This window comes from Macaca nemestrina, chromosome 3, assembly GCF_043159975.1.
Source record: "Macaca nemestrina isolate mMacNem1 chromosome 3, mMacNem.hap1, whole genome shotgun sequence".
In the NCBI taxonomy this organism is placed as follows: Eukaryota; Metazoa; Chordata; class Mammalia; order Primates; family Cercopithecidae; genus Macaca; species Macaca nemestrina.
In genome coordinates this window covers 42,176,216-42,189,578 of record NC_092127.1, presented here as the reverse complement: position 1 = coordinate 42,189,578, position 13,363 = coordinate 42,176,216, and the positions used below count along the sequence as shown (strand labels likewise).

Sequence of the window (13,363 nt, the reverse complement as noted above, 5' to 3'; positions counted from 1 at the left end):
TGCATTTGGTCTGTTTCACAGCCTTCTTCTGGCACTATCTAATGAAAACTATAAAAAGAAAATGTTTCTTTTCCACTACGGCAGCAACAAAAATTTCAGGAATGAGGCCACAAAAATACCATACCATGTCACAGGCCTCTTCTTAATAGTAAGTCTAAAAGCAGTTAGCATCAGACCATCATATCAGGTCAAAGAGCATAGAATTTCTAAACCAAACCTTCCTTAGACATAACATTTAAATGTGATTATTATCATTAAAATAGTGAAGTAAAAAATAAGGTGAGCATAATTTCTTATTACCAGATAGTTTTTTGACTGACATAATTGTTCAGTCACATTTATGTTGTATACTCTGTATGAACCATTCTTTTCTGTTAGATTGTAAACCCTAAAGGTTAGGAACCAAAGTATTTTTAAATAAGTTTTATCTACTCTAGCACAGGGCCATAATGGGAGTGATATAGTCCCTCTTTAACATTTACCACAAATAGGTATTTACTAAAACTGCCACCTGGTACAAGCCCACTGTGCTCACATTTTGGGGGTGAAAGAAGGGAGGAAACAATGGAATATCTGTGGTTATTATTCACTCAAGGACATCTAGGCCCACTTCATAAATAATGCTTTAAGGTTTCTTTTTTTATTTTATAAAGAGGAATAAGATATGACTATAACAAGTATGAGCAGCTTTCATGATCCCTCCCATCCATCCAATTTCTCCCCCAGCTTAAAAGACATAGGCACAACTGTCTATTACTGCCACATTCTAAACTCTCTTAAGATTTCACTAGACCAAATGAAGACCTCAGACTCAGGCCTGCCAGGCAATTGATTTCCAAATGGGTGGAACTCTTAAAAGCCCCATTTGTGGCCAGGTGTGGTGGCTCATGCCTGTAAACCCAACACTTTGGGAGGCTGAGGCGGGCAGATCACAAGGTTAGGAGATCAAGACCATCCTAGCTGACACGGTGAAGGCCCATCTCGACTAAAAATACAAAAAAAAAATTAGCCGGGTGTGGTGGCAGGTGCCTGTAGTCCCAGCTACTCGGGAGGCCGAGGGGACAGAATGGCATGAACCTGGGAGGCGGAGCTTGCAGTGAGCTGAGATCCCACCACTGAACTCCAGCCTGGCAGCCTGGGCGACAGAGCGAGACTCCGTCTCAAAAAAAAAGAAAAAAAAAAAAAAAAAAAGCCCCACTTGGTTTTCATATCAAGACTCAGAAAATTCCTAAAAAGCCAATTACTGGTATTGGCAATGGGGAGGAGCTTCCCAGCACTTACAATTTTTGTTTAATTGAAATACGTTTAAAAGTTCCTAACAACTTGGTTCCATTACCGTTTCTTTCAGGTACAGGGCAGTTGCCTCCTGGAGTCGTGTTCAGGGAATTGGGATTCCTTTGGTAACTGCCATTGAAATTGTCTCCATCTGGATCCTGTCCTTCATCCTGGCCATTCCTGAAGCGATTGGCTTCGTCATGGTACCTTTTGAATATAGGGGTGAACAGCATAAAACCTGTATGCTCAATGCTACGTCAAAATTCATGGAGGTACTAAACGTTTAAAATGAATTAACTGGGGAAGGGAGGAGGTCCTCCGTTAGACTTCACCATCTTGAGACTTGATGACATCACCACAATGCCAAGTGTGGTTTATTCTGTCAAATATTCCTCAGTTGCCTGAAAAGTAGTTAAACCTGTGTCTAGATTCTTGAATAGAACAGTTATTTTGGCTTTCACTCTTGTATTATACCACAATGGTAGACACATCTGTTATTCTGCACCAAACCACTAAGAATACCAAAGCAAATTTACTAAGAAAGAGGGACTAGGGGTGTGTGTGTGTGTGTGTGTGTGTGTGTGTGTGTGTGTGTGTACATATGATATTTGTTTTTGTAATAATGAATACAACACAACAATTTCCATCTGGAAGACATACTGATGTTTATCTTATGTCACTTAGGGAGAAGCATATTTCTCACATTCTTTAAAGATGAATTTACTAATTCAAAGTAGAGAGTAGTACTTACATGTACTTATATTAGAATGGTTTCTATGTCTAATATACAAATAATATAAAATTGTAGAACTTTTAAAAGAATATTTTGGTTTAACAAATTCAGTTTTTTTTTTTAATACACCTGACCATATTAATGTTTTTCTGAAAAGCTTAATCACATGACTGAGTGTTTTGGGAAACCTATTTAAAATGCATCTTTTCTTTGCAAAACTAGTTACATGTGGATGAGGAGGAAAACCAAAGGGATAACTATTTCTCTTTTTTTTTTTTTTTTTTTTTTGAGACGGAGTCTGGCTCTGTCAACTATTTCTCTTAAATCAGTGTAATTTAGTGCTTTGATGTAAGTTTCATGTAGCTCACATTCCACATGTAATTATTTACAGACATCTCAAAGTATGCTTTCCCAACTTGGAAAATTCACAGAATTCGTGGTTTTACAGTTGACCAGTTATCCTGCTTGGAAATTCTTGTTTTAAAATTAAAAGTGCTCATGAAAACTGCCAAACCAACAACTTAAAATTGAAGTTTCTTATTGGGTCAGTCTTCAAAGTGAAAAACAAAGCAGACAGTAGGAGATTGTCAGAATTTGGGCAGTGTGAATAAGCAATCTAGATATTCCAGAAGCAAACATTAGAGAAAAGAGGTTCACTATAAGAAGAAGCTTACTAATCCTTAGAGCCGGACAAAACGAAATGGGCTGTTTCTTAAAGACGGAGTCTCCTTTCTAGACATGTTCAAGTAAAGGGTAGCCACCCTTCAGGCATGGGTGGGCTAGACGGTTGTAGTAAAGGGTATGAGTTGAACAGATAGTTTTTTAGAGTTCATTCCAAGTCTGAAGTCCTGTTCTTTTTTCCTAAATTTATTTCCCCTCTTTTTTCTGTTCTTGCTCTTCAACTTTACCCTAGACTGATGAGAGGCCCCTCTCTACCCATGTGGATGACATCAGTTCCAAAGAGATGTATTACCCGCTTCTCTGTGGGCCTTTGCCATGGAGGGGGCAGGGGACTCCATTCAGCACTCTCAAGGGTCAGCCTCCAGACCCTCTGCAGCTGCTTCTGGGTCATTCATACCCAGTCAGCAAGTGCACCAGGAAAAAGAGGATACAAAAGAAGGGAGAACGGGTGCTCAAAGGAGTGTTCGTGTTGCACTTCAAAAAAAAAGAGAGAGAGAGAGTGCTTCTGACTTTTTATAAGTTCAGGACTGAAATCTTTCTACAGTGTGTTGGGAACAGGGAAATGTTTGTGTAAGCAGTTTAGAATAAACCAACTCCTTTGGGAGTTTGCATTTAACCTGAGGATAGAATTCAGGGATCTGTGAACTTGGTTGGAAAAGAAACAACATGTTTATTTTCACTAACTTCTAACTGAATTTATCATTTCCTTCCATTATGAATGTACCCAACAAATCACCATAGTGTTTAACAGTATCATGACTTTTTCAGTAATAAAAATAGCAGATATTTTCATACCATGTAACACTTGTGTAATCTCAAAATATTATTTATGCTCATCAGAACTTCAATACTTCAATAGTTCGGTAGTTATTAGAACCATCATTAGGTTTGTTATTTGTGAATAAACACAATATTACTATATCAAAATTTAATTTCTAATATTTTGATAGCTGTGCGTTAATGTAATTCGTTTCCATTGCAATCTTATGTATTTTATTTTATGCATGTAAAATTATTGTTCTCAGAAGGCATTATAGTCTTTACCAGACTTCCAAAAGGGTCTGTGGCATAAAAATAGTCAAGAACTCCTCCCCCAAATTTTTTGTCTTTGGGAACCATTTTTAGATTATTTTAATAGACATGTTATAAGTGCAGCCCACTTAGCCTCTTTCTATATTCAGAAACTGTCGCATTTTTTACAGAGCAGCATGATTTTTTTTTTTTACTGTGGGAACTGCATTGTCCTTAGTAAATTAACAATCTGAAGAAGCATTATAAGGAAAGAAAAAGCACTTCTTCCCAAGTTGGTGATTAATTTCATGGGAAGAAGAATTTAGATATCATTTTTCATTTTCCATTTTTATAGGGTATTAAGTTTTCTTCTTTAAGCAGACATAAAACTGAATAACCTTAGTATTTATAAATCCCACCCAGTTAGATAATACCAGATATGCCCCAGTTGAGATATGCTGCTTCAATCGTTTCCAGGTGGTAAGTATTAAAAGAGGGAGAAGAGTATAGTTATTGATGTTCAAAGTGGCTGGCTTTGAGGTCACATAGCAGGCATACCAGGCAGAGGGTTAACCCCTATTAACCAAAGCTACACAGACAAGCCATTCATAACCTTCACTGTTTCAGGTTAAATACACTTTCACCACAATAGTCAAAAGTAAAGCAGGCGCTAACAAAATGTTGAGGTTCATCAAGAAATAAAGATAAATCTATATATTCTTTTGTCTCAAAATCATGTTTTATGAGCTTTAGAAGGACATTATTTTTATTGATTAGGGCTCTTCCATTGTGTAGTTGAAACCATCCATCTACGAAAATATCCTTGTCAAGATAATTTTTGTAAGTGCAGTTTCTTTATGTGTTGTTTAAAGCCAGGATAATTTCTGAAGTTTCCAATTTAATTGAGTTTTGAGGACCACTCCCAAACCCATTACTGCAACCAGAGAGCATGATTTTAAAGACATATCTGCAAGTTTAAAGACCTTAAAGCTACCAGAGGCACAGCACAGTTAATTTACATGACTCTGCTCCTCTTTTTCTCTTTTTTTTTTTTTTTTCACTTTGAAGTTCTACCAAGATGTAAAGGACTGGTGGCTCTTTGGGTTCTATTTCTGTATGCCCTTGGTGTGCACTGCGATCTTCTACACCCTCATGACTTGTGAGATGTTGAACAGAAGGAATGGCAGCTTGAGAATTGCCCTCAGTGAACATCTTAAGCAGGTAAATCCCATAACATCATGAAAATCTGGCCAGGACTGGTTAGTCCTTGACAACAGCAGGCCTGCAAATACCATCTTTAGTAGAATTAGCCTGATTTCCTAAAATAAAAATACTATCTTGTAACTGTTTTCTTTATGGTAATAGTGTTAGAAATTTCTTTTGTAAAATGGGAAGCCTGCTTGTGAAACAAGTGGTCCTGAAGGCTGGGCCCAGAGAGAGAAGAACTATCCCTCTATTTTGCCAAGAGTATACTGAGCATGTGTGTATGTGAGTTCATGCATTGAATTGGGCTTGGAACTGTACCAGGACACAAAGAAGCATATGACTTTCTCCCCATGCAGATTTACAGTCTCGTTGTAGAAATAAAATACACATGCAAAACAACTTGAAAATAGAATCACAGGTGTGGTAAAAGTAGCCTGTGCTATGGAAAGCCAGGAAGGGTATGAGACAGAGTCATGGGGAAGCTGTTCATGAACCAGACCTTGGAGGCTAAATGGGATTTGATGGGGAAGAAGTTGACAGAAAGCATTTCAGGTGGAAGAACAGGAGTCTAGTTAGAATGTGGAATAGGAACCATGCATTTGGGGAATGGGAAAAAGGAGATGAACCTCTCCAGAGCAATGTCTAATGTGAGACTTATGCTAGGAAATAGGATCATGTACATTAGAAGAGGTAAAATGTTGGAAGACCCAAAGTTCTAGAAGGAATTTGAACATATCAACAGGAGGCTAACGTTGGTCCCTCCTGGGTGAAATTGGAACAGATAAGATAAAGCTGTGGGCTTTCAAGGGCAAAACTAGACTCATACTTGGCTCTCTGACCTTGGGCAAATTGCTTAATCTCTCTGAACATCTAGTTTCTCATAATATGTATGTAATAATACATCATGGGGATTACCTGAGACATGTAAGGTACCTAACAGTACCCAGCTCCTACTAGGTATTAAGCATATGTTAATTTACATTAATTCTAAGAGTAAACCTAGGACTTCAGGTAAGTTCTCTGTTGCAACAGAAAAGTATATAATGATGGTCAACTACACCAAAAGTTAATGTAAGTTGTTGATGGAGTCTGTAAATCTGTCCTATATAATTACCATGTGCAAGCATCGTTCCTCATCAGCAACTCTTTTGAACTACTATACTGATTTTTCTGAGCTTCAGCTTTTCATCTGTAAATTGAGCATAATATTTGAATCAATAGTATTATGAGAATCAAAAGGATGAATGTGTGTGCATGTACTTTATAAAATCTAACATGCCATACAAATGGTAGCTATTATCTTTCATTGACATTTAGCAGGAAGATTACATTGAGAAACCTTAGTATGACTTTGCTCAGGCATGAAAGTTGCAAATACTCCAGTTGCTTAATATGTTTACAATTATTTCCTCTCATCCTTGGAATGGAGGTAGTTAGAATGGGTTTGTGAAAAACAGTGTTTTAAAATACAGATTTTTACATTCGTGCCATGATTGAGACTGTTTAAGCTATGAGTGGTATTTGCTGTGGAAATAAATAAGGTTTAGGAACAGTTGTCATATGCTGTTTCATGTTTACATAGCATTTTTTAAGTTTTTAAAGTCCATGTCCATTTCCATGTCTTTTTCTTATTTGATTCCTCCAAGTGCCCCGTGAGACTGGTAGGATATATATTCTTTATTATACAGGTGATTAAGAGGTTTGCTCAACTGAATGGAGATTAGAACCCAAGATTTTGCCCTCATGCAGTTAAAGTTCCTTTTGGTGCCCCTCAAAGCTGTAGCAAATCCTACGAACAGAAGAGCAAGCGTAACTGGAGGTCCTGCAGATGGGACTGTGGGAGAACCAGCATAGAGCACAAAGCCTTGCCATCTTGACTAATACTCTGGGGGGCTCATAGTTTTGCTTCTTACTTGGTTGTCTCTAATTTCTCCTCATTGTAATGATGACAGTTTTCTCAATCAGGGGTTGTGTTTAGATGCTGAGAACACAAAACCCAAAATAACAGTTGACCAAGAAGGAGTTTATCTTTCTCCCATAGCAAAAAGTTCAGACATCAAGATTTAGTGGTCAAGCCAACTTAGAGGCCAGGTATCTACTGTTTTGCTGATCTTTCCTTCAGTCTGAGAAGACAGTAGCAGCAGATCTACTTTTATATCTGATTTCCAAGCAGCAAGAGGGGAAGAACAGAAAACAACACATCATGGGTGTGCATCAAAGGAGTGTCCCTATATTTCTCGGTAGCTTTTCCAGAAACCCGTGCACTGGTTTCTATTTCATCTAATGTGTCAAAACTGTGCCAAGTGGGCATGTAGATAATTAGGCCAGGTTCCCCAGCTGCCTTAACAAATCAAGACCTGAGTGATGATAAGGAAGACAGGAGACTGGATATTGGTTAAGCAAATATCAGACTATCATGGCAGTGTACTAATACTACTACCTTTTAAAAGCGTTATCCTCTTTGAATATGCACTCAAGAAAGGTAACCTCTCCCCTAATACACTGCTTTTCTATTTTTCTGGGCACACTGTCTTTCTGGACACACAAAATGACCCTTTAAAAAGAGCCCCCATTCCGGAAGATTTGAATATTTTATTTCTTCCCTCAATCATTACTCCGAAGCCATATCCCAGCTAGCCCAATGACTATGAGAGGTTAAAGAACTCCCAATTCTTTGAGCTAGATTAGCGAGTTATCAAAACTGCCCCAGAATATTTTTGAATGGCTCAGCCAATCATGTGAGTCTATTATAGGCTTCCCAGACTTAATGTTATATGTTTCAGGTTGAGCCAGCATTACCCTTCCAGGCGCTGTTTTTAATCAGTTTTATTTGGACATTAGCTGATCCCAGTTACAGACAAATTGCATTTTGTGTTCCTAGTCAGGAACACAAATGCATGAAATATAATACTCAAATAATGCACGCCAATGAATAGTTGCAGATAATTCCTAATTTATAGTTTTTCTGATCCTGAGCAGACTCAAAGGCATGCAAACCTTCCATGAAGTCAGTCCAAGGTCAGCATGTTCCAGATTTTCTAGTCCTCACTGCTGATAATCCTTTACCCTCATCCTTCTGCTTGCAAACAATATATAATATTTTTATATGTCATTAAGAAACTGCATGTCATTAGGAAAAGAATTTAAAGAGCAAAAAGTCCCAATAGTAACTGTGTTCAGGATCAGGAAAAGGAAAAAACATAGTGCTATGACTTTTCCTTTTCTGCTCCCCACTCCTATTTTGTTTTCCCAAGGTGTTTGTTGATTTGTTCATGCATGATCATGTGATGTTCAGTCTCCTTGCCTGCCGTGCCATCATTAATGCTAATTAGTTACCTGTTATTAAGAGCCATTAGCTAACCCTTTCCCCCATGCAGTCACACCCCACCCCCTTACACACACACACAGGCAGACTCAGCCACCTACATACACACAGCCGCAGACTCAGCTGGCTCCCCTCCAGCCAGTTTCCACCTCTCTCCTGGCATATAACCTCTGTCCTGGCCCTAATAACCAACCTGAGGTCCCCATCCTTCCTGGAAGCTGCCCAGAAGCATCATTAGCAATTCGTTGGTTAGAACGCTGACCTTAGAATCTTGAAGAGGTAGAGGCACTGTAAGCCAGGCTGTTCTCCTGGCTCTTCTTTGAATTATTCTTTCCCTGTTGTCTGCTACTTCCTGGTACTGTAGTTCTTGCATCTAGTATAAAAACACTAAATTTGTTGTCCTTTTTTTTTTTTCTCACTTTCCTTTAGCGTCGAGAAGTGGCAAAAACAGTTTTCTGCTTGGTCGTAATTTTTGCTCTGTGCTGGTTCCCTCTTCATTTAAGCCGTATATTGAAGAAAACCGTGTATAATGAGATGGACAAGAACCGATGTGAATTACTTAGGTACGAGCCTATGTACTCGCTAGAAAATTGGAGTTTCTCAGATTTTCATTTATAATACTTTTACAAAACCAGCTACTCTACATGCCCATTAGCCCTGAAAATTAAAAGTGCAAAGCTGATTTTTTTTCTTTAGCTGACATAACTTATAACTGATCCCAAAATTTGTGCAAGCCACGTCTGTTATCTTGCCACTCCCCTCCTGAGGCTGTGCATAAGGGTTTGAGCTAACCAAGTAGTGATGTATCTGTAACTGTCCTGCAAAACTGAAACTGCCATTTAAACAGGCACTTTTTACAAAATTCTAACTGCCACCCACAAGAAATGGCTTCTGGGCAAGAAAAATGCTTATTCTAGGAATAAATGCTAGTTAGCAGATTTTAAAACAATATTTTCTAATTATTCTGCACCATTTTCTTTTGCTGTAGTTTCTTGCTGCTCATGGATTACATCGGTATTAACTTGGCAACCATGAATTCATGTATAAACCCCATAGCTCTGTATTTTGTGAGCAAGAAATTTAAAAATTGTTTCCAGGTAAGATGATTTTTCAAGTATTTTTTGAAGACAACAAAATGAGTATATTAAACAGTCAACAGACACAGCCAATTCCAACTGTAATAGTACTTTGATCAGCTGTACTCCTTTTTAGCAGTGACGTGAAAATCATGTTTTATTACCCAGAAAGAGAGTCAGATTGTCGGCATAACAGAAAAGCAGTTCCTATTTAGACAACCACAGACAAAGAGGTTAAAATCAAAAGGACTAAATCACATGCCAATTTAGAACCCTCCTTTTAGAGAGTAACGTTTCAATGTATGCTCCCGGCCACACAGAGTACATAAGACCTATTCGTACCTTATATTGTCTTAGACTTGAACCAAAGTCTCGACAAAATATAAACTCTATTGTTAAGAAAGCTCTCACTGATTAGACCATCCTGGCCAACATGGTGAAATCCTGCCTCTACTAAAAATACAAAAGTTAGACGGGCGTGGTGGCAGGCACCTGTAGTCCCAGCTACTCGGGGGGCTGAGGCAGGAGAATGGCATGAACCCGGGAGGCAGAGCTTGCAGTGAACCGAGATCGTGCCACTGCACTCCAGCCTGGGCGACAGAGCAAGACTCCGTCTTAGAAAAAAAAAAAAGAAGAAAGCTCTCACTAAATGCTATTTAATTGTGTACTTAGTAATAGACTCTTCAAGGAAAGTAAATGCTTATTGCTGTGGGAATCTGAACAAATATAATTTTATTCAAAATCAATTTCCTTCTGCTTTCAAACCTCCAGCCAGCTCAGCCACCCAAGTCCTTCAGAAGCTCCAAGCCTGTCTTATTGATGTGTCATTTTCTGGTTCCTGAAATGATTTGAGCATAGGCTTAATCCTCACTGGATTTTGTTATCTTGAACCAGGCTGTTTAACTTTAGTTTACAGTACATATGAGGCAGAGTAGGGTAGAGGTCAAGAATGCAGGCTCTGGAAGCAAAGAGCCACGATGGACATCACAGCCCTGCACTTGCTAACTGTCTACCCCAGGTCTGGTTAGTGCCTCTCCTGCTTTTTCAGTTTCCTCACCTATAAAATTGGATAATCACAGTATCTCTCTCATAAGAAGGGTAATATATGTAAAATGCTCGAAATAATAAGTGCTCAATATGAGTTGATTACTATTAGGGACAGAGTAGAGAGGAAAAACACAGTAACTGCCTGCATGGCACTCACAGTCTAAACAAAGCAGACATATATTAACCAAGGAATCACACAAACAGATGACACTCGGTATGGAAGTTTGGGGCCATATTTCTGAGGTCTTCTTGGAAATGTTTGCCCGTCACAAAACACTGTGCCCAAAATGGACTGACTAAACTTGCAGGTTAAAACTAGTACATTATGTAAGCTGAAATTAATTATTACTTACTCATTAATTTACATATTCACTGGGGGAGGGAAAATCAAGGTAAAAATTATCAGAAATGAATCCCACTATTTGATGAATCTTCCTAAAAAGGCAGTATACCCAAGAGAAAGAGCCCAAATCTAGAGAGTCCTGGGTTCTAATTCCACTTCTGCCTCTCATTATCCTCTCTGGACCTCACTGTCCTCATTCATAAAATGGGGGAATAGCATAAAATGGGGGAACATCCAAGGTTGTTGTGAGGATCTGATGAGGTACCTGGTGCAGAGAGCCACACAGGTGGTGCACACTGAAGAAATACTAGGACCCCCCGCCGACCCAGCCCTACCCATGCCTGCCTCAAGCTGTGGAGAGCCCTCCCTCTCGCCAGCACTGCCTTCCCTTTCTCTTGCACTTGGTAATAAAATGAGACACAAGGGTTCTATTTCTCTGCACCGGAATGGATAGTATAACTCCTGCCTGGTGATAACAGGCTCTCCACTCCAGGTTACTGTCAAGGTTCACGTCCCTCGAATGTGAATGGACATTTGCCCCTCCTTAGCGTGGCCCGAGGCCGCTGTGTTTGGCTGGGAATGGGCTGGTAGGCTTGCCTTACTTCGAGTCTGTTGCTTCCCCCAGTCATGCCTCTGCTGCTGCTGTTACCAGTCCAAAAGTCTGATGACCTCGGTCCCCATGAACGGAACAAGCATCCAGTGGAAGAACCACGAACAAAACAACCATAACACAGACCGGAGCAGCCACAAGGACAGCATGAACTGACCACCCTGCGAAGCACTCCTGGGTACTCCCATAATCCTCTGGGAGAAAAAAATCACTAGGCAACTGTGACTCCGGAAATCTCTTCTCTGATCCTTCTTCCTTAACTCACTCCCACACCCAAGAAGAAATGCTTTCCAAAACCGCAAGGGTAGACCGGTTTAGCCACCCACGACATCTACCAATCGTACTTCTTTAATTAATCTGATTTACATATTCCGCGTGTTGTATTCAGCACTAAAAAATGGTGGGAGCTGGGAGAGAATGAAGACTGTTCAATGAAACCAGAAGGATATTTACTACTTTTGCATGAAAATAGAGCTTTCAAGTACATGGCTAGCTTTTATGGCAGTTCTGGTGAATGTTCAGTGGGAACTGGTCACCATGAAACTTTAGAAATTATGACAAGATTTTCTACTTTTTTTAACTGATTTTTTGTCCTTCAGCCAAATACAATATGGGCTCAAGTTACTTTTATTTGAAATGTCATTTGGTGCCAGTATTTTTTAACTGCATAATAGCCTAACATGACTATTTGAACTTATTTACACATAGTTTGCAAAAAAAAAAGACAAAAATAGTATTCAGGTGAGCAATTAGGTTAGTATTTTCTATGTCACTGTTTATTTTTTTAAAACACAAATTCTAAAGCTACAACAAATACTACAGGCCCTTAAAGCACAGTCTGATGATACATTTGGCAGTTTAATAGATGTTACTCAAAGAATTTTTTTTTAAACTGTATTTTCTTTTTTAAATGGTGTTTGATTACAAGAGATCTTGAGCATGTTTTGTATGTTAAATTCAAAAGTAATGCTTCAATCAGATAGTTCTTTTTCACAAGTTCAATCTGTTTTTCATGTAAATTTTGTATGAAACATCAATGTCAAGTACCAAAATTTTAATGTGTGTGTCATTAACTCTACCTGAGACTTTCAGTGCACTGTATATAGAAGTCTAAAGCACACCTAGGAGGAAAAGATTGAATTTTTCAGATGATTTGGAAATTTTCATTCCGGTATTTGTAATAGTGACATATATATGTATATACATATCACCTCCTATTCTCTTAATTTTTCTTAAAATGTTAACTGGCAGTAAGCCTTTTTTGGTCATTCCCTTTTCCATACAGGAAACATAATTTTGAAGTGGCCAGATGAGTTTATCGTGTCAGTGAAAAATAATTACCCCCAACTGCCACCAGAACTTAACGATTCTTCACTTCTCAGTATGAACCTAAATCCCTACCCCAATGTCTCCCTCCCACACTGCCACCATTTCAAAGGGCCCACAGTGACTTTTGCCGGGCATTTTCCCAGATGTTTACAGACTGTGAAGTACAGCAGAAAATCTTTAACTCGTGTGTGTGTATATATATAAACAATTGTAAATTTCTTTTAGCCCATTTTTCTAGACTGTCTCTGTGGAATGTATTGTGTGTGTGATATATGCATGTGTGTGATGGTATGTATGGATTTAATCTAATCTAATAATTGTGACCCGCAGTTGTGCCAAAGTGCATAGTCTGAGTAAAATCTAGGTGACTGTTCATCATGACAACCTGCCTCAGTCCATTTTAACCTGTAACAATCTTCTGCATTCATAAATCTTGTAACCATGTTACCATTACAAATGGGATAGAAGAGGCAGTGGGAAAGCAGATGAGCTGTAGACTAGCAATATAGGGTTTTGTTTGCTTGGTTGGTTTGATAAAGCAGTATTTGGGGTCATATTGTTTCCTGTGCTGGAGCAAAAGTCATTACACTTTGAAGTATTATATTGTTCTTATCCTCAACTCAATGTGGTGATAAAATTGCCAGGTTGTCTGATGTTTCTTTCAGACTTCACCAGACAGATTGCTAACAATAGATTAGGTAAGATAATTTGTTGGGCCATATTTTAG

General features: G+C 38.7%; 1 protein-coding gene across 1 annotated transcript in view; it reads left to right on the top strand.

The window, feature by feature from the left end:
* Positions 1-13,011, top strand: part of LOC105463442 (endothelin receptor type A) — a 62,297-nt gene extending 49,286 nt beyond the window's left edge. Inside the window, exons 4-8 of the mRNA XM_011710521.3 lie at positions 1,349-1,547; positions 4,769-4,921; positions 8,661-8,794; positions 9,220-9,328; positions 11,323-13,011. Of these exons, the coding sequence (XP_011708823.1) occupies positions 1,349-1,547; positions 4,769-4,921; positions 8,661-8,794; positions 9,220-9,328; positions 11,323-11,463 (736 nt within the window). The 3' untranslated portion in view covers positions 11,464-13,011. The remainder of the gene's footprint in view (positions 1-1,348; positions 1,548-4,768; positions 4,922-8,660; positions 8,795-9,219; positions 9,329-11,322) is intronic.
* Positions 13,012-13,363: the final 352 nt, after the last annotated feature.